This window comes from Arachis stenosperma, chromosome 10 (assembly GCF_014773155.1).
Source record: "Arachis stenosperma cultivar V10309 chromosome 10, arast.V10309.gnm1.PFL2, whole genome shotgun sequence".
Taxonomy (NCBI): domain Eukaryota; kingdom Viridiplantae; phylum Streptophyta; class Magnoliopsida; order Fabales; family Fabaceae; genus Arachis; species Arachis stenosperma.
In genome coordinates this window covers 113728985-113752077 of record NC_080386.1, presented here as the reverse complement: position 1 = coordinate 113752077, position 23093 = coordinate 113728985, and the positions used below count along the sequence as shown (strand labels likewise).

Sequence of the window (23093 nt, the reverse complement as noted above, 5' to 3'; positions counted from 1 at the left end):
GAATTCCAGCGTTAAACGCCGGAACTGGCACCAAAATGGGAGTTAAACGCCCAAACTGGCATAAAAGCTGGCGTTTAACTCCAAGAAGAGTCTCTACACGAAAATGCTTCATTGCTCAGCCCAAGCACACACCAAGTGGGCCCGGAAGTGGATTTTTATGTCATTTACTCATCTTTGTACACCTTAGGCTACTAGTTTCCTATAAGTAGGACCTTTTACTATTGTATCTTTAATCTTTTGATCACTTTAGATCTCTAGATCATCTTTGGACATCTAGTTCTTAGATCATTTGGGGGCTGGCCTCATGGCCATGCCTAGACCTTGTTCTTATGTATTTTCAACGGTGGAGTTTCTACACACCATAGATTAAGGTGTGGAGCTCTGCTGTACCTCGAGTATTAATGCAATTACTATTGTTCTTCTATTCAATTCCGCTTGTTCTTTGTCCAAGATATCACTTGTTCTTCAACATGATGAATGTGATGATCCGTGACACTCATCATCATTCTCACTTATGAACAAAGTGACTGACAACCACTCTGTTCTACAAGCAAACAAGGCTCTAGTGAATATCTCTTGGATTCCTGATACACGATGCATGGTTGATCGCCTGACAACCGAGTGCTCGCCTGACAAACGAGCCAGCCATTCCGTGAGATCAGAGTCTTCGTGGTATAGGCGAGAACTGATGGCGGCATTCAAGAGAATCCGGAAGGTCTAACCTTGTCTGTGGTATTCTGAGTAGGATTCAATGATTGAATGACTGTGACGTGCTTCAAACTCCTAGCAGGCGGGGCGTTAGTGACAGACGCAAAAGAATCGCTGGATTCTATTCCGGCCTGACCGAGAACCGACAGCTGATTAGCCATATGCTGTGACAGAGCATAGGAACATTTTCACTGAGAGGATGGGAGGTAGCCACTGACAACGGTGAAACCCTTGCATAAGCTTGCCATGGAAAGGAGTAAGAAGGATTGGATGAAGACAGTAGGAAAGCAGAGAGACGGAATGGAAGGCATCTTCATACGCTTATCTGAAGCTCTCACCAATGATATACATAAGTATCTCTATCTTTATCTTTATGCTTTATTCATCATCTATACCCATTTGAGTCTGCCTGACTGAGATTTACAAGGTGACCATAGCTTGCTTCATACCAACAATCTCCGTGGGATCAACCCTTACTCACGTAAGGTATTACTTGGACGACCCAGTGCACTTGCTGGTTAGTTGTGCAAAGTTGTGTAGTGATCACAATTTCGCGCACCAAGTTTTTGGCGCCGTTGCCGGGGATTGTTCTTGTGTATGGACAACTGACGGTTCATCTTGTTGCTTAGATTAGGTATTTTTCTTCAGAGTTCTTAAGAATGAATTCTAGAGTTTCATGATGATCTGCTGAAATCTGGCTGGCTGAGAAGCCATGTCTAATCTTGTTGGACCGAGGTTTCAACTGATCATCACAATAGCTTGTTGATTTCTATCAATCTTGCTATTGGAGCAATGATCTGCTAAGGCTTGGCTGGCCATTGGCCATGTCTAGTGTTTTGGACCGAAGCTTTCCTTGAAAGCTTGGCTGGCTGTGAAGCCATGTCTAATTCCTGGACCGGAGTCTTAGACTAACATTGCAATGATTCCTGGGATCCAAATTGAGAATTCTGAAACCTTCATTTTCTATTTTCATATAATTTTCGAAAAAGCACAAAAAAATTACAAAACCATAAAAACCAAAAAAATATTTTATGTTTCTTGTTTGAGTCTAGTGTCTAATCTTAAGTTTGGTGTCTTGCATGCCTTGTTTATTTGATCTTGGTTCTATTTTCAAGTTAATAGTACAGGGGACTGAAGATTCAGAACATGCATCAGAGGAATTACACAAAAAAAGCTGGGCGTTCAAAACGCCCAGTGAAGAAGGACAGACTGGCGTTTAAACGCCAGCCAGGGTACCTGGTTGGGCGTTTAACGCCCAAAAAGGTAGCATTTTGGGCGTTAAACGCCAGAATGGATACCATTCTGGGCGTTTAACGCCAGGATGGCAAAAGGGGGAGGATTTTGTTTTCAAAATCAATTTTTTTCAAGTTTTCAAAGTTTTTCAAAATCAAATCTTTTTCAAATCAAATCTTTTCAATCAAATGTCTTCAAAATCAATTTCTTTCCTTTTTCAAAGATACTTACTAACAATTAATGATTTGATTGAACATCTCAAGTTTGTTGCCTTTTCTGTTGAGAAAGGTTTAATGTTTGAATCATATCTTTTCTTGTTAGGCAAGTCATTAATTTTTTTTTTTAAAATCAAATCTTTTTAAAATTGTTTTCAAAATCATATCTTTTCAATCATATCTTTTTAAAACCATAACTTTTCAATCATATCTTTTTAATCACATCTTTTTCAAAATAGTTTTCAAATCATATCTTTTTTATTTCTAATTTCAAAATCTTTTCAAAAATTACTTGATTTTTTCCTTTCACTCTTGGTTTTCAAAAATCAATTAAAGTTTTTCAAAATATTTTCAAACTTTTTCACTTGATTTTCGAAAATTTCCTTCCCCTCTTCTCACATCCTTCTATTTATGAAGTATAACTCCTTCTTAATGCACAATTCGAACTCTATCTAATCAAGTTCGAATTCTTCTACCTCTTCTTTCTATTTTTCTGTTCCTCTGACACCTCAAGGAATCTCTATACTGTGACATAGAGGATTCCACATTTTCTTGTTCTCTTCTCTTTCATATGAGCAGGAACAAAGACAAAGGCATTCTAGTTGAAGCTGACCCTGAACCTGAAAGGACTTTGAAGCGAAAGCTAAGAGAAGCTAAGGCACAACTCTCTGTAGAGGACCTAACCGAATTCTTCAAAGAAGAAGGACCTATGGCAGCCGAAAACAACAACAATGCCAACAATGCAAGGAAGGTGCTGGGTGACTTCACTGCACCTACTCCCGACTTCTATGGGAGAAGCATCTCTATCCCTGCCATTGGAGCAAACAAATTTGAGCTTAAGCCTCAATTAGTTTCTCTAATGCAACAGAATTGCAAGTTTCATGGACTTCCATTGGAAGATCCTCATCAGTTCTTAGCTGAGTTCTTGCAAATCTGTGACACTGTCAAGACTAATGGGGTAGACCCTGAGGTCTATAGACTTATGCTATTCCCTTTTGCTGTAAGAGACAGAGCTAGGACATGGTTGGACTCACAACCTAAAGAAAGCCTGGACTCTTGGGAAAAGCTAGTCAATGCCTTCTTGGCAAAGTTCTTTCCACCTCAAAAATTGAGTAAGCTTAGAGTGGAAGTCCAAACCTTCAGACAGAAGGATGGAGAATCCCTCTATGAAGCTTGGGAAAGATACAAACAATTGATCAGAAAATGTCCTTCAGACATGCTTTCTGAATGGAGCATCATAGGTATTTTCTATGATGGTCTCTCTGAACTATCCAAGATGTCTTTGGATAGCTCTGCTGGAGGATCTCTTCATTTGAAGAAGACGCCTACAGAAGCTCAAGAGCTCATTGAAATGGTTGCAAATAACCAATTCATGTACACTTCTGAAAGGAATCCTGTGAACAATGGGACAAGTCAGAAGAAAGGAGTTCTTGAGATTGATGCTCTAAATGCCATTTTGGCTCAGAACAAGATATTGACTCAACAAGTCAATTTGATTTCTCAAAGTCTGTCTGGAATGCAAAATGCACCAAGCAGTACTAAGGATGCTTCATCTGAAGAAGAAGCTTATGATCCTGAGAACCCTTCAATGGAAGAGGTGAATTACCTAGGAGAACCCTATGGAAACACCTATAATTCTTCATGGAGAAATCACCCAAATTTCTCATGGAAGAATCAAGAGAGACCTCAACAAGGTTTCAACAACAATAATGGTGGAAGAAACAGGTTTAGCAATGGCAAGCCTTTTCCATCATCTTCTCAGCAACAGACAGAGAATTCTAAGCAGAACCCCTCTGACTTAGCAACCATGGTCTCTGATCTAATCAAAACCACTCAAAGTTTCATGACTGAAACAAGGTCCTCCATTAGAAATTTGGAGGCACAAGTGGGACAGCTGAGTAAGAAAATTACTGAACTCCCTCCAAGTACTCTTCCAAGCAATACAGAAGAAAATCCAAAAGGAGAGTGCAAGGTCATTAACATGGCCGAATTTGGAGAGGAAGGAGAGGAAGTGAACGCCACTGAGGAAGACCTCAATGGGCGTGCACTGACCTCCACTGAGTTCCCCAATGAGGAACCATGGGAATCTGAGGCTCAAAATGAGACCATAGAGATTCCATTGGACTTACTTCTGCCTTTCATGAGCTCTGATGAGTATTCCTCCTCTGAAGAGGATGAGTATGTCACTGAAGAGCAAGTTGCTAAATACCTTGGAGCAATCATGAAGCTAAATGACAAGTTATTTGGAAATGAGACTTGGGAGGATGAACCTCCTTTGCTCACCAAAGAACTGGATGACTTGTCTAGGCAGAAATTACCTCAAAAGAGACAAGATCCTGGGAAGTTTTCAATACCTTGTACCATAGGCACCATGACCTTCAAGAAGGCTCTGTGTGACTTAGGGTCAAGTGTAAACCTCATGCCTCTCTCTGTAATGGAGAAGCTAGGGATCTTTGAGGTGCAAGCTGCAAGAATCTCACTAGAGATGGCAGACAACTCAAGAAAACAAGCTCATGGACTTGTAGAGAATGTTTTGGTAAAAGTTGAAGACCATTACATCCCTACTGATTTCATAGTCCTAGAGACTGGGAAGTGCATGGATGAATCCATCATCCTTGGCAGACCCTTCCTGGCCACAGCAAAGGCTGTGATTGATGTTGATAGAGGTGAACTGATCATTCAAGTGAATGAAGAATCCTTTGTGTTTAAGGCTCAAGGATATCCCTCTGTCACCATGGAGAGGAAGCATGAAGAGCTTCTCTCAAATCAGAGTCAAACAGAGCCCCCACAGTCAAACTCTAAGTTTGGTGTTGGGAGGCCACAACCAAACTCTAAGTTTGGTGTTGAACCCCCACATTCAAACTCTAAGTTTGGTGTTGGGAGGTTCCAACATTGCTCTGAGTATCTGTGAGGCTCCATGAGAGCCCTCTGTCAAGCTACTGACATTAAAGAAGCGCTTGTTGGGAGGCAACCCAATGTTGTATTTTATCTATTTCTCTTTGTTATTTTTTGTTATTTTGTAGGTTGATGATCATAAGAAGACACAAAATCAATTGAAAAAGCAAAAACAGAATGAAAAATAGGAAGAAAAATAACACACCCTGGAGGAAGAACTCACTGGCGTTTAAACGCCAGTGAGGCTAGCAGTTGGGCGTTTAACGCCCAGTCTGGCACCATTCTGGGCGTTTAACGCCAGAAAGGGGCACCAGACTGGCGTTAAACGCCAGAAAAGGGCAAGAACCTGGCGTTAAACGCCAGGAATGGGCACCAGCCCGGCGTTTAACGCCAGAAATGGCTCAAAACGTGATTTTGAATGCCATTTGGTGCAGGGATGACTTTTTCTTGACACCTCAGGATCTGTGGACCCCACAGGATCCCCACCAACCCCACCACTCTCTCTCTTTTCTTCACCAATTCACCAATCACCTCAATACCTCTTCCCCAAAAACCCCTCACCTATCAAATCCCATCTTCCTCTTCACCACTCACATCCATCATTCATAAAACCCCACCAACCTCACCCTTCAAATTCAAACCACTTTCCCTCCCAAACCCACCCATAATGGCCGAACCCCATCTCCCCCTCTTTGGCCGAATACAACACCATCACCCTTCTTCCTCATTTCTTCTTCTTCTACTCTCTTCTTTCTTCTTTTGCTCGAGGACGAGCAAACCTTTTAAGTTTGGTGTGGTAAAAGCATTGCTTTTTGTTTTTCCATAACCATTTATGGCATCCAAGGCCGGAGAAACCTCTAGAAAGAGGAAAGGGAAGGCAAAAGCTTCCACCTCCGAGTCATGGGAGATGGATAGATTCATCTCAAGGGTGCATCAAGACCACTTCTATGAAGTTGTGGCCTTGAAGAAGGTGATCCCCGAGGTCCCCTTTTCACTCAAAAAGGGTGAATATCCGGAGATCCGCCATGAGATCCGAAGAAGAGGTTGGGAAGTGCTTACCAACCCCATTCAACAAGTCGGAATCTTGATGGTTCAAGAGTTCTATGCCAATGCATGGATCACCAAGAACCATGATCAAAGTGTGAACCCGGATCCAAAGAATTATCTTACAATGGTTCGGGGGAAATACTTGGATTTCAGTCCGGAAAATGTAAGGTTAGCATTCAACTTGCCCATGATGCAAGGAGATGAACATCCTTACACTAGATGGGTCAACTTTGATCAAAGGTTGGACCAAGTCCTCACAGTTATATGTGAAGAGGGTGCACAATGGAAGAGAGATTCAAGAGGGAAGCCGGTTCAATTGAGAAGGCATGACCTCAAACCCGTGGCTAGAGGATGGTTGGAGTTTATCCAATGCTCAATCATTCCCACTAGCAACCGGTCCGAAGTTACTCTAGACCGGGCCATCATGATTCATAGCATCATGATTGGAGAAGAAGTGGAAGTTCATGAGGTCATAGCCCAAGAACTCTACAAGGTGGCGGACAAGTCCTCTACCTTAGCAAGGTTAGCCTTTCCTCACCTCATTTGTCACCTCTGTTATTCAGTTGGAGTTGACATAGAGGGAGACATCCCTATTGATAAGGACAAGCCCATCACCAAAAAAAGGATGGAGCAAACAAGAGACCCCTCTCATCATGAGATCCCTGAGATACCTCAAGGGATGCACTTTCCTCCACAAGATTATTGGGAGCAAATTAACACCTCCCTAGGACAATTGAGTTCCAACATGGGACAACTAAGGGTGGAGCACCAAGAACACTCCATTCTCCTCCATGAAATTAGAGAAGATCAAAGAATCATGAGAGAGGAGCAACAAAGACAAGGAAGAGACATTGAGGAGCTCAAGCACTCCATAAGACCTTCAAGAGGAAGAACAAGCCGCCATCACTAAGGTGGACCCGTTCTTTAATCTCATTGTTCTTTATTTCCTTGTTTTTCGAATTTTTATGCTTATGTTTGTCCATGTTTGTGTCTTATGATCATTAGAGTCTTAGTGTCTATGCCTTAAAGTTATGAATGTCCTATGAATCCATCACCCTTCTTGAATAAACAATGTTCTTAATTGAAAAAGATGAGAATTGCATGAATTTTGAATTTTATAACAGTTTAATTATTTTGATGTGGTGGCAACACTTTTGTTCTCTGAATGTATGCTTGAACAGTGCATATGTCTTTTGAATTTGTGGTTCATGAATGTTGGCTCTTGAAAGAATGATGAAAAAGGAGACATGTTACTGAGGATCTGAAAAATCATAAAAATGATTCTTGAAGCAAGAAAAAGCAGTGAATACAAAAAAAAAAAGAAAAAAGAAGAGGCAAAAAAAACCGAAAAAAAAAGATAAAAAGAAAGAAAAAGAAAGAAATAAAGTTGTGATCCAAGGCAATAAGAGTGTGCTTAAGAACCCTGGACACCTCTAGTTGGGGACTTTAGCAAAGCTGAGTCACAATCTGAAAAGGTTCACCCAATTATGTGTCTGTGGCATGTATGTATCCGGTGGTAATACTGGAAGACAGAGTGCTTTGGGCCACAGCCAAGACTCAATAAGTAGCTGTGTTCAAGAATCATCATACTTAACTTGGAGAATCAATAACACTATCTGGATTCTAAGTTCCTAAAGAAGCCAATCATTCTGAGTTCCAAAGGATAGAGTGAGATGCCAAAACTGTTCAGAGGCAAAAAGCTAAAAGCCCCGCTCATCTAATTAATACTGATCTTCATAGATGTTTTTGGAGTTCATTGCATATTCTCTTCTTTTTATCCTATTTGATCTTCAGTTGCTTGGGGACAAGCAACAATTTAAGTTTGGTGTTGTGATGAGCGGATAATTTGTACCCTTTTTGGCATTGTTTTTAGTAGTTTTAGTTTAGTTTTTAGTATATTTTTATTAGTTTTTAGTTAAAATTCACTTTTCTGGACTTTACTATGAGTTTGTGTGTTTTTCTGTGATTTCAGGTATTTTCTGGCTGAAATTGAGGGACCTGAGCAAAAATCTGATTCAGAGACTGAAAAGGACTGCAGATGCTGTTGGATTCTGACCTCCTTGCACTCGAAGTGGATTTTCTGGAGCTACAGAAGCCCAATTGGCGCGCTCTCAACGGCGTTGGAAAGTAGACATCCTGGGCTTTCCAGCAATATATGATAGTCCACACTTTGCTCAAGATTTGATGGCCCAAACTGGCGTTCAAAGTCACCCTCAGGAATTCCAGCGTTAAACGCCGGAACTGGCACCAAAATGGGAGTTAAACGCCCAAACTGGCATAAAAGCTGGCGTTTAACTCCAAGAAGAGTCTCTACACGAAAATGCTTCATTGCTCAGCCCAAGCACACACCAAGTGGGCCCGGAAGTGGATTTTTATGTCATTTACTCATCTTTGTACACCTTAGGCTACTAGTTTCCTATAAGTAGGACCTTTTACTATTGTATCTTTAATCTTTTGATCACTTTAGATCTCTAGATCATCTTTGGACATCTAGTTCTTAGATCATTTGGGGGCTGGCCTCATGGCCATGCCTAGACCTTGTTCTTATGTATTTTCAACGGTGGAGTTTCTACACACCATAGATTAAGGTGTGGAGCTCTGCTGTACCTCGAGTATTAATGCAATTACTATTGTTCTTCTATTCAATTCCGCTTGTTCTTTGTCCAGGATATCACTTGTTCTTCAACATGATGAATGTGATGATCCGTGACACTCATCATCATTCTCACTTATGAACAAAGTGACTGACAACCACTCTGTTCTACAAGCAAACAAGGCTCTAGTGAATATCTCTTGGATTCCTGATACACGATGCATGGTTGATCGCCTGACAACCGAGTGCTCGCCTGACAAACGAGCCAGCCATTCCGTGAGATCAGAGTCTTCGTGGTATAGGCGAGAACTGATGGCGGCATTCAAGAGAATCCGGAAGGTCTAACCTTGTCTGTGGTATTCTGAGTAGGATTCAATGATTGAATGACTGTGACGTGCTTCAAACTCCTAGCAGGCGGGGCGTTAGTGACAGACGCAAAAGAATCGCTGGATTCTATTCCGGCCTGACCGAGAACCGACAGCTGATTAGCCATATGCTGTGACAGAGCATAGGAACATTTTCACTGAGAGGATGGGAGGTAGCCACTGACAACGGTGAAACCCTTGCATAAGCTTGCCATGGAAAGGAGTAAGAAGGATTGGATGAAGACAGTAGGAAAGCAGAGAGACGGAAGGGAAGGCATCTTCATACGCTTATCTGAAGCTCTCACCAATGATATACATAAGTATCTCTATCTTTATCTTTATGCTTTATTCATCATCTATACCCATTTGAGTCTGCCTGACTAAGATTTACAAGGTGACCATAGCTTGCTTCATACCAACAATCTCCGTGGGATCGACCCTTACTCACGTAAGGTATTACTTGGACGACCCAGTGCACTTGCTGGTTAGTTGTGCAAAGTTGTGTAGTGATCACAATTTCGCGCACCATATTCCTTTGTTCATCTTGTCCTAAACCCAAAAATTTTACTGTTTGTAGAATACTTACCGGACCTTTACTATCTTGCATTCATTACCTTATCTGCATGTTTGTTTTAGCTTCTTGATTTACGGTATTTTATCATTTTATAAAAATCTAATTGCACTGATTGTTTGCTTTTCTTCGATCTTCTTATTTGAAACTCGAAAGTTGCACTATCTGCAAAATGACTCATTTAAGATTTATTATATTTCATGTTCATACATTTTCTGCATGTTTTTACTTTTTGCTTTCATTTTTTCCCTATTTGATGAAACCCTAATTGAACTTGATGGTTTGGTTCCTTCGTTCTTCTTACCTTGAACCCGAACATTGTACTATTTGAAATAAGATATCAGAGTTCTACTATTATATTTGTCCTACTATTTCAATTAACCCATAATTCCACCCTCAACCTTGTTTTGTATTTTGTATTAGGTTCACATGTTTTCCTCCAAGGACAAGGGTAAGAGACTGACAACAAGTGGTCAAGGTAACCAACAACACCACTGATTACGTTTTCTGAAACTAGTAATAAGGCATGCCTCTTTTAAACTGGTAATCCATATCTCTTAACTCAAATCTCCACCTCCAAATATTAATTTTGTATGATCAATGTCTTAACGACACTTGCTTGGTCTTTGGCAGTCCTTTCCAATCACTTCAGATAACCTCTCGAACCTGACCCACTACTTAAACTTAGTGGTCCCTAATGGAAGGGATGCTCGTATTCGGTTCTTCTAGAAAGAATAGTAAAATAGTAAAATCGCATTGACGCAAGATTGGCCACAATTCCATCAGAGGTACCAGATCAATCTGGACTTCATGTTGTATTTCAAACACAATGGTAACTCTAATTTTGAAGTACATATCTTCGATTTTGATGGCCGAGAAAATACCTACCAGCTCTGACCATCCGAAGAACAATTGTATGAAAAGCAAGACACGTTCCAGCACGCCAACTGTAGCAACAATCCTTCTTCCAATAAGGCTAAAGCCATTGCTGAAAAAATTCACCACTAAATGGCCAATCTTTGTGATGGACCTCACTGACCCCATGTTATCCTCCAACTTGTTGGTAAGCCAAACTAACTGCAACCTATTCTTTTAATACTATTCTCCCAACATTGTTTATCTGTACTAATTTATAATCTTGTATGTGACTTTATCAATACTATCTATCTTTTAATGATTTTTTTCTATGCTACAATCAGATGAATGTTTCTCATATGAGCCATTTTACTGGTTCGAGACACCCATTCCTCTTTACACACGATCACATTGAGATTGAAACAACTTACACCAGATATAGTGGCAAAAAAAACGGTAGCTTCGGGATAATTTTTGAAGAGTGGATAAACTTTGCTAGCGTGTGCAACTTCAACTCGGAGGTGTTGGGGTTTTCGATGTAAGAGCCTAGATTTTTTAAAATTAAATAATTAGTTATTTATGAGTTATTATATTATATTGAGAGTTAATTTTTAAGAAAATTATTTTTATAACAAAATAATTAAATACAATTTTATGATTATTAAAATTTAATTTAATTATGATTTATTCTATTAGTTTAAATTATCTATTAAAAACTATTTTGATAGACAAAGTTTAAATTGACTACTATTATTATTATTATTATTATTATTATTATTATTATTATTATTATTATTATTATTATTATTAGGGATAAGTATTGTTTTGGTCCCTCACGTTGAGGGTCGGAATCGAACCCGTCCTTGGTGTATAATTTGATTTAAAATCATCCTTAAAGTCGTATTTGAATTTAAAATCGTCCTTTTAATTTTTTTGGACCAAAATACCTTCACCACTACCAACACAATTACCTCCTCCACCACCACCACCACCAACACCAGCACCACCACCACGATCACCACCAGCACCAGCACCACAACCACCACTAACACCAACACCAACCACAACCACAACCACAACCACCACCACCAAGACCACCACTAAGAAAGCAGGAAACAACACCAAACAAAAACAGAAACAACATCAAACAGAAACAGAAAGCAAGAAAGCAGAAGCAAGGCGTGAGGCGAAGGCGGAGGCGGCGACGTGAGGCGACGAGGCGTGAGGCGGCAGAAGCGAGGCGGCGAGGCGGACTCCAACGGCAGTGGCTCGCCGTCCCCCTCCTCCCTTTCCCATTCCCCCTCTTCCTCCCCCTTTCCCCTTCCCCCCACCCCGCGTCCTTTCCCCCTTCCCCCACCCCGCGTCATTTTCTTCCTCTTCTTCTCCGGCTTCTTCCACTTCCCCTCCTCCCTCTCTTCGCCGCCGGCGCCGTCCCCCCTCCCCTTCCCCTTCCCGCTTCTCCTTCGCTACCCATCACCCGCTAACCGGCGACGGAGCATGCGCGGACTAGCTCAACCTCGGATCCCTCTCTCTCTTCTTCGCGCGCCGCCCTCCTCGCGTCGTTCTCCTCTTCCCGGCGACGGTCCTCCCTTCCACCGGCGCTCCCTCTCTCTTTCCCCTCTTCTCTTCTCCTCCGTCGCAGCCCTCTCCTTTCTTCTTTCTTCTGGCGATGGCAACGGAAACTCCAAGCTTCGCCGGCGCCGTCCCCTCTCACCCCCTTCCCCTTCCCCCTCTCCCTCCCCTTCCCCCTTCGCATTTCCTTTCGGCCCCTCCACCCCCCAAAAATGTGTTTCGTCCCCCCCAAACCCCCAAAACGTGTTCTTTTCTTTTTTTTAATTTTATAATTTTTTTATTAAAGTAGGGATATTTTAAGAATAAAATTAATTTTTTTTAAAAAGGACGATTTTAATACAAAAAAACACGTTAAAGATGATTTTAAATCAAAATATACACCAGGGACAGGTTCGATTCCGACCCTCAACGTGAGGGACCAAAATAATACTTATCCCTTATTATTATTATTATTATTATTATTATTATTATTGTTATTGTTATTGTTATTATTGTTGTTGTTATTATTATTATTGTTATTGTTATTATTATTATTATTATATATGCTTAACATGACACATGTTCTTTGTTTTCATTGAACATCATCATCATCATTAATATCACCTTATGCTTTATTTCCTTCTTACTTTATCACCGAATAAAAAAAAAGGAAATAAGAGAACGAGAAGTGACCAAGTGAGGGAGAGAAGCCGCGAAAACCTCCAACTTTTCGACTTCGATTTTTTACGATTCGTAACTCCAATAAAAATATAATTTGGTAAAAGTATTTGTATCTTTTTTTTTTATATGCTGGTGTTATTTTTGTTCGGTAGAAATTTACGGTGACATAGTTCTTTTTCCTCTTGAGTTTGACCAATTGAAATTTTAGGAGGCACAAACAATTTTTAATGCTTTTCTCTTTAGCAACTCGGTCAGAAAGCTTCTCCAGAGCTTTCGTTGATTTTAATTTCACACGAAGGTAGGAGATTTTATTTTAAAATTAACGGTTTTCAATTTAAAGATACCCAAAAGTATAGTAAATAATTGTAAACATATTAGTAATTATAATGTTATTGAGTTTGAATTTTTGGCTGTAAATAATTGGCTGTGTTTGTGACTGAGTTTTTGGTTATGAGAGTGAATGAAAATTGATTTCTTAATTAGAAGTAGCAATTTTGAGAGTTTATAAATGATTTTACAAGGATTGAAATCATATGTCGATTATTGAGAACCTTATGTTTGAAAAGTGCCGATAGAAGGCTGGTAAACTGTCGAGAAGTTATAGAAGTGAGGGAGTCCGTAAGGGTGGTGAAGTCGAATCTTAAGGGGAAATTCCGTCTGAATTCTTGTAAAAATAAACGAAAAGATGATTTTGGTTAATGATTAATGTGAAAAGAACATGGTCGGAAGGTTTTGTAAAGTTTGAATGAACGTGTGAATTTTTTTCTTTGGTTTTAATGGCAAAAGATTTGAAAGGGAGCTGAATTTTATTGAAATAGAAAGAGGCATAACTTTTAAGAAAACAATTTGATTATTGAAAACTTATTTAATATTTCGAACGGTGTGTTTATTGAAAATGATTTGTTACTTGAGGATGTTTTGAAAAAGGTTTGAAAGGTGGTTAGGTTGGGACCCTTGAAGGGTGGCAAAGCCCGAATTTTAGAGGAATTTTCGAGACTTTGCTTAAAGTATTATTTAAAAGAAAACTGGATTTAGGGTTCATAATAGTTGATTTTCGAATTATCAAGAAAATTACTATGTTTTAAGTTTAATCTATTGAGAAAAGATTTTTGTTTTAAGTTATAATTTGAGTTCGATTTATTAAGAAAAAGAGTTTTTATTAAACGTTACGAAGTTTGATTATTTAGAAACTAATCGATTTAAGGTTATGATAGATGAGTGAATAGGTAGTGATGCGGAGGTGTAATTGATTATTTGGTGATGCGGAAGTCTGTGTAATTAAGCAGTGATGCGGAAGTACGTTTAATAATGTAGGTGATGTGGAGGTGTGGGGATGTAATTGGTGATGTGGAGACATAATAAAAAGAAAGGAAATGAGAACTAATGAAGGAAATAGATACTTAAGAGGAAAAGAATGAGAAAGAATGAATAAGATAGATACTTGAAAAGTGTTTGTTAAATAGGTCTTGTGCCAAAGTACTAATGCGGAAATGCTCGCCTAACTGATAGCCTAAGGTTGCTAATGCGGGATTGTCCGCCTGACTGATAGCCTACGATTGCTAATGCGAAAGTGCCCGCCTAACTGATAGCCTGAGATTGCTAATGCGAGAATGTTGCCTAACTGTCACTGATAGCCCGTTTCTACCATGATGCCAAAATATTCTAACTGACACGGGTTCGCTCATGATGATAATTGTGTTTGACTGACATGGTAAGAAATCATATTCGGGATTCACTCCGAGTAACATCGGGTTGCGGGTAGACAATCGACGCGTGAGTTCATGGCCTGCATAGGAAAGACATGCATCATATTGTTTGCGTATTTACATTTGATTGTGGTTGTTTATCCTGTTTATTTGTGATTGTGCTGTTGTCTTGGTGACTTGCTTGTATGCTTGATTGGACATTTTACTTGTGTTGTGTACTTAATAATATGGTGGGAGCTGATGTTTGTGGATTGGGTTTATGTATATTATTTGCGATGCTGGCTTATTTAGATATTGCGATAATTGAGGAATGTTGTTAAGAGAGGAGGAAATGTTAATATGACGGAGATTTTGTTTAAATAATGTGATTTAAAAAAAAAGGCTTTTACACGACTTTAGGTAAGACTTAAGAAGGATTTCAAGGGTTTAATAAAGAAAATTATTTTTGGGTTATGAGTTAACTATTTGTATATTATTCTGTATATTTTTACGGCATTCGCTTTCCCTATTGAGAACATGCGAAGACGACGTTCTCACTCCCTACAGATCTTCTGTTTTAGCAATAGGCTCGGGAATCCTTCGTGCAGAGCCGCGACTGAACTACGAAACTTTATGTACATATGTATACATATCTTCTGTATTTGGTTTTGCTTTGGATTTTTCCCTCGCCATTTATTGTCTTTGATTTGATTTTTAGAGGGATAAGACTTGTATTTGAAAATCTTGGTATATGTCTATGTATATAATGCTAGGTGATTACGTAGGTATATGTATCATTTTGGCTAAGTAATTAAAAGTAAAGACTTTTCGTTTTCTTGATTAAAATTCCGATTCGTATTCGCAAAGGCTCAATATGAAATAATATAATATAAAATAAAAAGGGTTAGAGGTAAGTAACACCTAAGGCTTTAGTACGATCATGATCTGATGACACTCGGAAGCTACAAGCTCACCAACACCTATCCTTTTGTTATTAGTTAGACATGTATTATGTAGATTATGTTAGTATTTAACTTTATAAGACTTCTGTTATTCAAACTAGTCATTCTGTTAAAACAATACATTTTATATTTTGCTACACTGTACCTGTTATCTCACTTATGTAGGTTCTTTGTTTACTAACATTTTTAGCCTAAATCGCATTACAACTTTCCTACTCATACTGTCGTCCATCTTCAATCTTCTTTTTTTTGGTTTACTCAAACAGTATGCCCCAATCCGACAGGTTAAAGACTAATCCGTCGCGGATCTGAGCTCCATTTAAGGGTCTGCCGCTGGCCAATGAGTTGCTGCATGCACAAGTCGGGGTTCGAACTCCCGACACTTGCTTAAGCGGACGAGTGAGCTGACCACTCGACCAATTCAAGTTGGTTTTCAACCTTCTTTGATTATACTAATTAATGCTTGTTTAGTTAAATAATCTTCTCCATTAATAATCTTCTGTAACATCATGTTTTTACTTAATAAATTATTAACTTAGGTTTAAATTCAAATTACAATAATTTGTAAAAAAGTCTAGTAATATTTTACATACAACAAGCTTTAAAATAATATAATTCTTGAAATTACTTTCGGTTAATTATTAAATCTTATTTGTATCTTTCAAATTTTTCCATAAATAATATATATGAGAAGGTAGAAGATGAAGTTATACGAAAAATTTGGATAATGTCATTAAAATTTGTAGTAGTGTTTAGGTAGGCTGTAGGTAGAAATTGAGGTTAGTTTTTCGGAGATATGAGTTTGTATTAAAATAGTTTTTAGATGGGTTGTGGGCGTGGGTCATGTAGCCAAGTCCAAAAAATAAAATAACCACCCAACAACTAATTTGGTTTGGTTGAGTGGTTAGTTTACTCGTCCGTTTAAGTAAGTGTTGGGGGTTCGAATCCTTCCTTATACATGCAGCAAACTATTAGCTAGCGGCAGACCCTTAAATGGAGCTCGGATCCGCAACGGATTAGTCCTTAATCTGTCAGGTTAGAAAACACCGTAAACAACAAAAAAAAAAACCACCCAACAATACTTTCTCCAAAAAAAAAAAATAGATCATCAAAGTATTGATTCAATTGGACCATCTCATGTACTGGTTTACAATTACATTTAATATTAGATCAAATCTAACATTACTAACATCTTATGTACTGCAACAATTCACATCATATATCAGAAATCTTTTTGTATGGTGCTTTAAAGACTAAATTATTTTTTTCCACCAAAGATATTTCATTAAAATAATGGGTTGAATCTTTTTTCTTGTTTGTTTTCTAGTCACACAATAGACAATAGACATCTTATCCCAGAGATTTGTTTGTTAGATCTGAGATTTGATTGTTTTTAAGGTTCATGAGGTACCCAAATAGTGGATGCCTTAGCCCACTTTGATGTATCTAGTCTTTCGTAGTGTGTCTTAAAAACCACATTTCCAGATTGTGTTGCTGAGATTGTGGCTATTGATCCAAGTTTCAAGTAAATAAATTCATACCTTTTTACACAAAACATAAAATAATTTATTTTTATCTTTAGATTGATATTTTGGTAACGGCGCTCAAAGGGAAAGGAGCAAAAAATGAAACAACAACAATCTTTGGGAGCAATACCAAAAAATTTGTCCAAACTATAGAGCTCTTAAAATTTTCATTTTATTAGAATTATTATTATTATTTAAAAATTTGTATGAAATTATTTTTATGTAACATTAATAATTAAAAATTATTAAATAATAATTTAGTCAAATATATTAAATTATCTAATAATTTTTAATTATTAATTTTATATAAAAATAATTACACATGAGTATTATTATTATTATTATTATTATTATTATTATTATTATTATTATTATTATTAATGTTTAAATTTGAATGAAAAGATTTCAACAGAAAAGAAAAGATTGAAATTGAAAAAGAAAAGGAAAAATGGTGGTGTGAAGAAGGACAAGACATGATCCACTTGGTTGCTGTTGAGAGCACTTTTGTAGACAGATAAAGAGACAACAGCCACTTACACGCCGAACCACCCAACAACACTATACATAAATACTGCAGTACAAATAATAATAACAAATTTAAAAAAATAAAAAAATAAAAAAATAAAAAATATCGAGCGTGGCGAAAAGAATGCAAGAAAATGGCGAAAACGCCGTCGTCTGCTCGTGCGCATCTCCACACTTGCTTTCTGCAGAAAAGCGACACAAAACAACATAACCATAACTATAACCAACTCCAAAATCAAAGTACCCAGCTACGTCCCAATATCCCTTCAGATCCATTCAAATAACTTCTCTCTCTCCCGCTCTCTCTCTCTCTACTCCTAGTTTTCGTCGCCCTAATCGTTCTCATCACTCTATCACCCGCGAAGTCGTTTTGTCCCAAAACGACAATTCCAAGAAACACTGCCTCATGTCGAGTGATGATGCCGTGAAACCCGTACCCTACGCTCGCCGGCGCCCCACTGGAGAAGGTAGCAGCAGCTCCGGTTCCTCTCACCGCAAGCGCGCCAAATTTCTCCATCATTTCAAGTGAGATTTCTGTTTTTTGTTTTTAAAGTTAACATTGTTGGAAATTATAAGCTCAAGTTGTATGATTTTTGTTTATTGGCTTGCTGATGGAATGTTTTGGTCCAAGCGTAGTGACGTGGGGGAGGATGGATTTGATTCTAGCTGTGAGGTAGAGGGCGAAGGTGAATGTGATGAATCTGACGTAGCAAAAGTAGAAGATCAAGGGGTCAAAATGGATCTCACTGAGGATTTATTGCATATGGTATGCCCCCAATTTTTAAGTCAATTTGAGATGTTAATGGTTTTAAAATTATCCACTCATGCCTACCCGTTAAGTGCAGGTTTTCTCATTTTTGGATCCTCTCAATCTATGCAAAGCTGCCAGGGTTTGTACGCAGTGGAGAACTGCTAGTGCTCATGAAGATTTCTGGAGGACTTTGAACTTCAAAGATCGTTACATTTCTCTGGAAGAATGTAAGCTTGAATGCATATCTTGTATAAAAATTGTTGTTTTTATGATAATTTGTGTTGATATTGGAAATTATGTTATGTGTCTCTTGCATTGCTGTGATCCTGCTTTTATAATAGTCTCCCTTTGCTGATTTGAAAAGCTTTATGTATTTACAGTTGAGGACATGTGTAGGCGATATCCTAGAGCCACAGCAGTGAGCATATCCGGTGCCACAATTTCCTCGCTTGTCATGAAGGCTATCTCTTCCCTGAGGTAGGTTTTTTCGGCAGTATTAATGTAGTCACTCAAGTTATCTGCAACCACGTCTGAATCTTTGTCATCTTCAGGAATCTTGAGGTTCTAACACTGGGAAAAGGACATATACCGGATGGGTTCTTCCATGCCTTGGAAGATTGCTCTATGTTGAAAAGACTGAGCATCAATGATGCTACACTTGGCAGCGGTATTCAGGAGATATCTATTACTCACTATAGGATGTGCCATCTTCAAATAACAAAATGCCGTGTGATGCGTATAGCAGTCAGGTTTATATATTTTGATGCTTAATTAGCATTTAGCTGTCCCTTTACCTTTAAATTTAAAATGTTATCTTATGTTCTTTTCCAGGTGTCCACAGCTTGAAACCATGTCGTTGAAACGCAGTAATGTTGCACAGGCTGTGCTTAATTGCCCTCTTTTGCATGAACTTGACATAGGCTCTTGCCATAAACTTCCTGATTCTGCAATTCGCTCAGCTGCAACATCATGCCCCCAATTAGTTTCTTTGGATGTGTCTAATTGCTCATGTGTTAGTGATGAAACACTACGTGAAGTATCCTTCTCTTGTGCTAACCTTAGTTTCCTTGATGCCTCATACTGCCCAAATGTATCTCTTGAGGTATGTTTTAGTATATAAGTACTTTTCTTTGTGATGCTGTGTTTGGCGGTATAAACTTGATCCGCCCTTGTTTGACATACATTTTTCCTCATTGAAGTCTGTTAGACTTCCAATGTTGACAGTTCTTAAGCTTCACAGTTGTGAAGGCATCACCTCCACTTCAATGGCTGCAATAGCTCATAGTAGTTTGTTGGAGGTATGTAATTTTACCTGGACACTGATATTTCTGATTTGTCTGAATTCAAGGTGTAGATTTATGAGTAAATTATACCTCTGCTATCACAGGTTTTGGAGCTTGATAATTGTAGTCTACTGACTTCAGTATCTTTAGATCTTCCACTTTTGCGAAATATAAGATTGGTACACTGTCGCAAGTATGTTTCTTCCCCATTTTTTCCTTCCCAAGAAAATTAAATTCATTTTCATCCATTGTTTTGTTGATTCCTTTTCATACTTTTATATGCATGAGGATTTACTTTTACTTTTATGAATTCTTTTAAGCATTTTTTCCCTTGGCAGATTAGCTGATTTGGACTTGAGGACTATAATGCTTTCTTCTATGGTGATGTCCAACTGCCCTGCACTCCGCCGAATCAATATCACTTCAAATTCACTTCAAGTATGTCTGTCATTTTTTGTTCCAATACTTTACAGTATAGAAGTCTAAACAATGGACTTTTTGGCATTGCAGAAATTAGCCATACCAAAGCAGGACAGCTTAACCACATTGGCTTTACAATGCCAATCCTTGCAAGAAGTAGATCTGTCTGAGTGCGAATCATTGACAAACTCTGTATGTGATTTTTTTAGTAATGGAGGAGGATGCCCAATGTTGAAATTATTAACTCTTGATAATTGTGAGGTATTTGAATTTGGAATAGCTATTCTTTGTGATTTTCTGATTTCACTTTGCTTATGCATGATCTACTTGTATGAATTATGGATTATGGACTAAGGTTGCCATGGGTTATACATGTTTGTCAGATTATTTTAATATTTTATCCTGTGGTTATGAGTAATCTTTTTTGAAATCTATTTAAATACTTTATAACTTTTGCTGTTTTGATGAATTCAGAATTTGACATCAATTCGATTTATCAGCACCTCTCTGGTCAGTCTCTCCCTTGGTGGTTGTCGAGCAATAACTAATCTTGAGTTATCTTGCCCAAAGCTTGAGAAAGTCATTTTGGATGGTTGTAATCATTTGGAAAGAGCATCATTCTGTCCTGTAAGTGGTATTGGCTTATAACAATCTTCATGATCTGTTTTGCGTGCGATGATACTTATGTTTATACCTTTTGATTTGAACATTTGTCTGAAGTGAACTCATTATCAATATGAAATTGTTTTGGTTGTGACGTTTTCTGTTTGCATTTTGGATGGTTGTAATAATTTGGAAAGAGCATCATTCTGTCCTGTAAGTGGTATTGGCTTATAACATGCTTCATGATCTGTTTTGCGTGTGATTATACTTACGTTTATACCTTTTGATTTGAACGTTTGTCTGAAGTGAACTCATTATCAATATGAAGTTGTTTTGGTCGTGACATTTGCTGTTTGCTTTTGTTTAAAAATGTTTATACTATTAAGAAAGGCATTTTTGTAGGGATGCTGTTGTGTTAAGGCTTGGGCCTATGTGTATGTGATATATCCAAGGTGTGGAATTGTATTTATCTTATTTTGAGTAGCTAGAGACTAAGTGTTTTCTTTTCTTCATTTGTATCTTAGGTTGGTCTCCTGTCTCTTAATTTAGGAATATGTCCGAAACTGAACATACTCAGCATTGAAGCACCATTTATGGTTTCTCTCGAGTTGAAAGGATGTGGAGTACTGTCTGAAGCATTCATCAATTGTCCGCTCTTAACTTCTCTGGATGCTTCCTTTTGCAGGTTAGGTTGCATCTTGTATTGTTTCTTTTTGGTTTCCTGGTTGCATGCATTGCCCACTGATATTTATGGTTTTAAATTACAGCCAACTAACAGATGAATGCTTATCTGCTACCACTGCCTCATGCCCGTTAATTGAATCGTTAATATTAATGTCATGCCTATTGATTGGTTCGAAAGTACTTCATTCTCTGTGTTCACTTCCAAATTTGACGGTTCTTGACTTATCATACACTTTCTTGGTGGACTTGCAGCCTGTTTTTGAGTTTTGTTCACAACTAGAGGTATGGTCTACCCTAGGATTTTTTTTGGGGGGCGGGGGGTGGGTTAATAGTTATTGTTTTGTATCATATCATAAATAATTTCAGTTTGTTCTTATTCTCTCATGTCTTTCTATATAATATTGACCTTGTATGTAATTATTATTGTCACCTATTCTGACAGCACTGCTTTTCTTCTGTTTTGCAAAGGTGCTAAAGTTGCAAGCATGCAAATCTCTTTCCGACACTTCACTGGAACCTCTTTACAAAGGAGGTGCTTTACCTGCACTACAGGAGTTGGACTTGTCCCATGGAACACTCTGTCAGTCTGCCATAGATGAACTTCTTGTTTGCTGCACAAATCTCAGGCGTGTGAGCCTGAATGGCTGTGAGAATGTGCATGATTTGAAGTGGGGATGCAGTCATGGGCAGGTTGATGTGTCGCCTGCTCTGAAGATCCCATATGGTGTAAGTTCCCATGAGAATGTGTTGGAGTCAAGTCAGGAATCCACCTGCTTACTTCAGAACCTCAACTGTGTGGGATGTACAAATATTATAAAGGTTGAGATTCCATCAAGGGCACATTGTTTAAATCTATTATTCTTAAACCTTTCGCTATCAAGGAATTTGAAGGAGGTCAATATTACTTGTCTCAACCTATGCTTTCTTAATTTAAGGTATAGTTGGCTCTAATGAATGTTGTTGGTTTATACCCTCATTGTATCAAATGTGATAATTATTCTAACTTGTCTGTTCAGCAACTGTTCTTCGTTGGAAATTCTAAGGCTAGATTGTCCAAGATTGACCAGCCTATTTCTTCAGGTATTCGTCTAACATTCTAACCTGCCAATGTTAATCTGTTTGTGCATTCATTATGTTTGTGAGTGGTTATGCTTCTTTGGTATCATCATGCTGAGTAGTTTCTTTGAATAAATCTTCGTTTGGAACATGTTTAGATTTTTGGATTGGGTTTTATTTTTATTCTACAAAAAACACACCATGTATGAATGTGTATAGTCATGAGATATTGCGATTCAAATTGAAAATCATAACACCCCCCCTCCTTTTTTTTTTCGGTTTTCAGTCTTGCAGTATTGATGGGGAAGCTGTTGAAGCTGCCATATCAAAATGCAATATGCTGGAGACTCTTGATGTTCGCTTTTGTCAGAAGGTGAGAGTGAACTTATTCAGCAAATTAAATTTTCGTACGATGATGGAATGCTGTTTGATTATTTATCATTTTTCAGATCTTGTTCGTGTTCTTAAGCTATTTATTGTGCTTTATGGTTCTCGACAGATAAGTTCAACAAGTGTTGCGAGATTCCGTACATCATGTTCTAGTTTGAAGCGAATATTCAGCAACTTGTCAAATTAATGAACTCCATCAAAGATATCGAAATTTCCAAGTGCATATTTACTTGGAATGAAGGGTTGGTAATAAAAGTGATTATTCCTCCTGTATTGTAAATGGTGTAACTGTCATTGTTGTTTTGTTTGCCATCTTGAAATCGGGTAACCACACGGGTGCTTAGTTTCTAAGTGCGTTTGTTAGTTGTATTATTTTGTTGACTGAAAAAGTTGATTTTCTAAGTATACTCTTATGTACTTTTAAGGGAAATTCTAATTATATTCGTCAGCGTTCTTGATTCTCTGAGCAAATTATGTTCAATCCATGGTTACTA

At 38.2% G+C, this 23093-nt stretch overlaps 1 protein-coding gene and 1 non-coding gene across 2 annotated transcripts; one reads left to right on the top strand and one right to left on the bottom strand.

Annotated features, from left to right (window-relative positions):
- Positions 1-3270: 3270 nt before the first annotated feature.
- LOC130958507 (small nucleolar RNA R71) lies at positions 3271-3378 on the bottom strand. Its single transcript, XR_009077625.1, has one exon. It is a non-coding gene; the product is annotated as a small nucleolar RNA R71 (small nucleolar RNA).
- A 14153-nt stretch (positions 3379-17531) lies between these two features.
- On the top strand, positions 17532-23035 carry LOC130957911 (F-box/LRR-repeat protein 15-like). The gene is made up of 17 exons (XM_057884760.1): positions 17532-17937; positions 18049-18178; positions 18258-18390; positions 18544-18640; positions 18715-18912; positions 18995-19265; positions 19363-19461; positions 19551-19639; positions 19785-19884; positions 19957-20127; positions 20341-20493; positions 20994-21154; positions 21237-21435; positions 21622-22088; positions 22170-22233; positions 22496-22582; positions 22709-23035. Exons 1-17 carry the CDS (start codon positions 17819-17821, stop codon positions 22784-22786), a joined length of 2616 nt encoding a protein of 871 aa, XP_057740743.1. The 5' UTR covers positions 17532-17818; the 3' UTR covers positions 22787-23035.
- Positions 23036-23093: the final 58 nt, after the last annotated feature.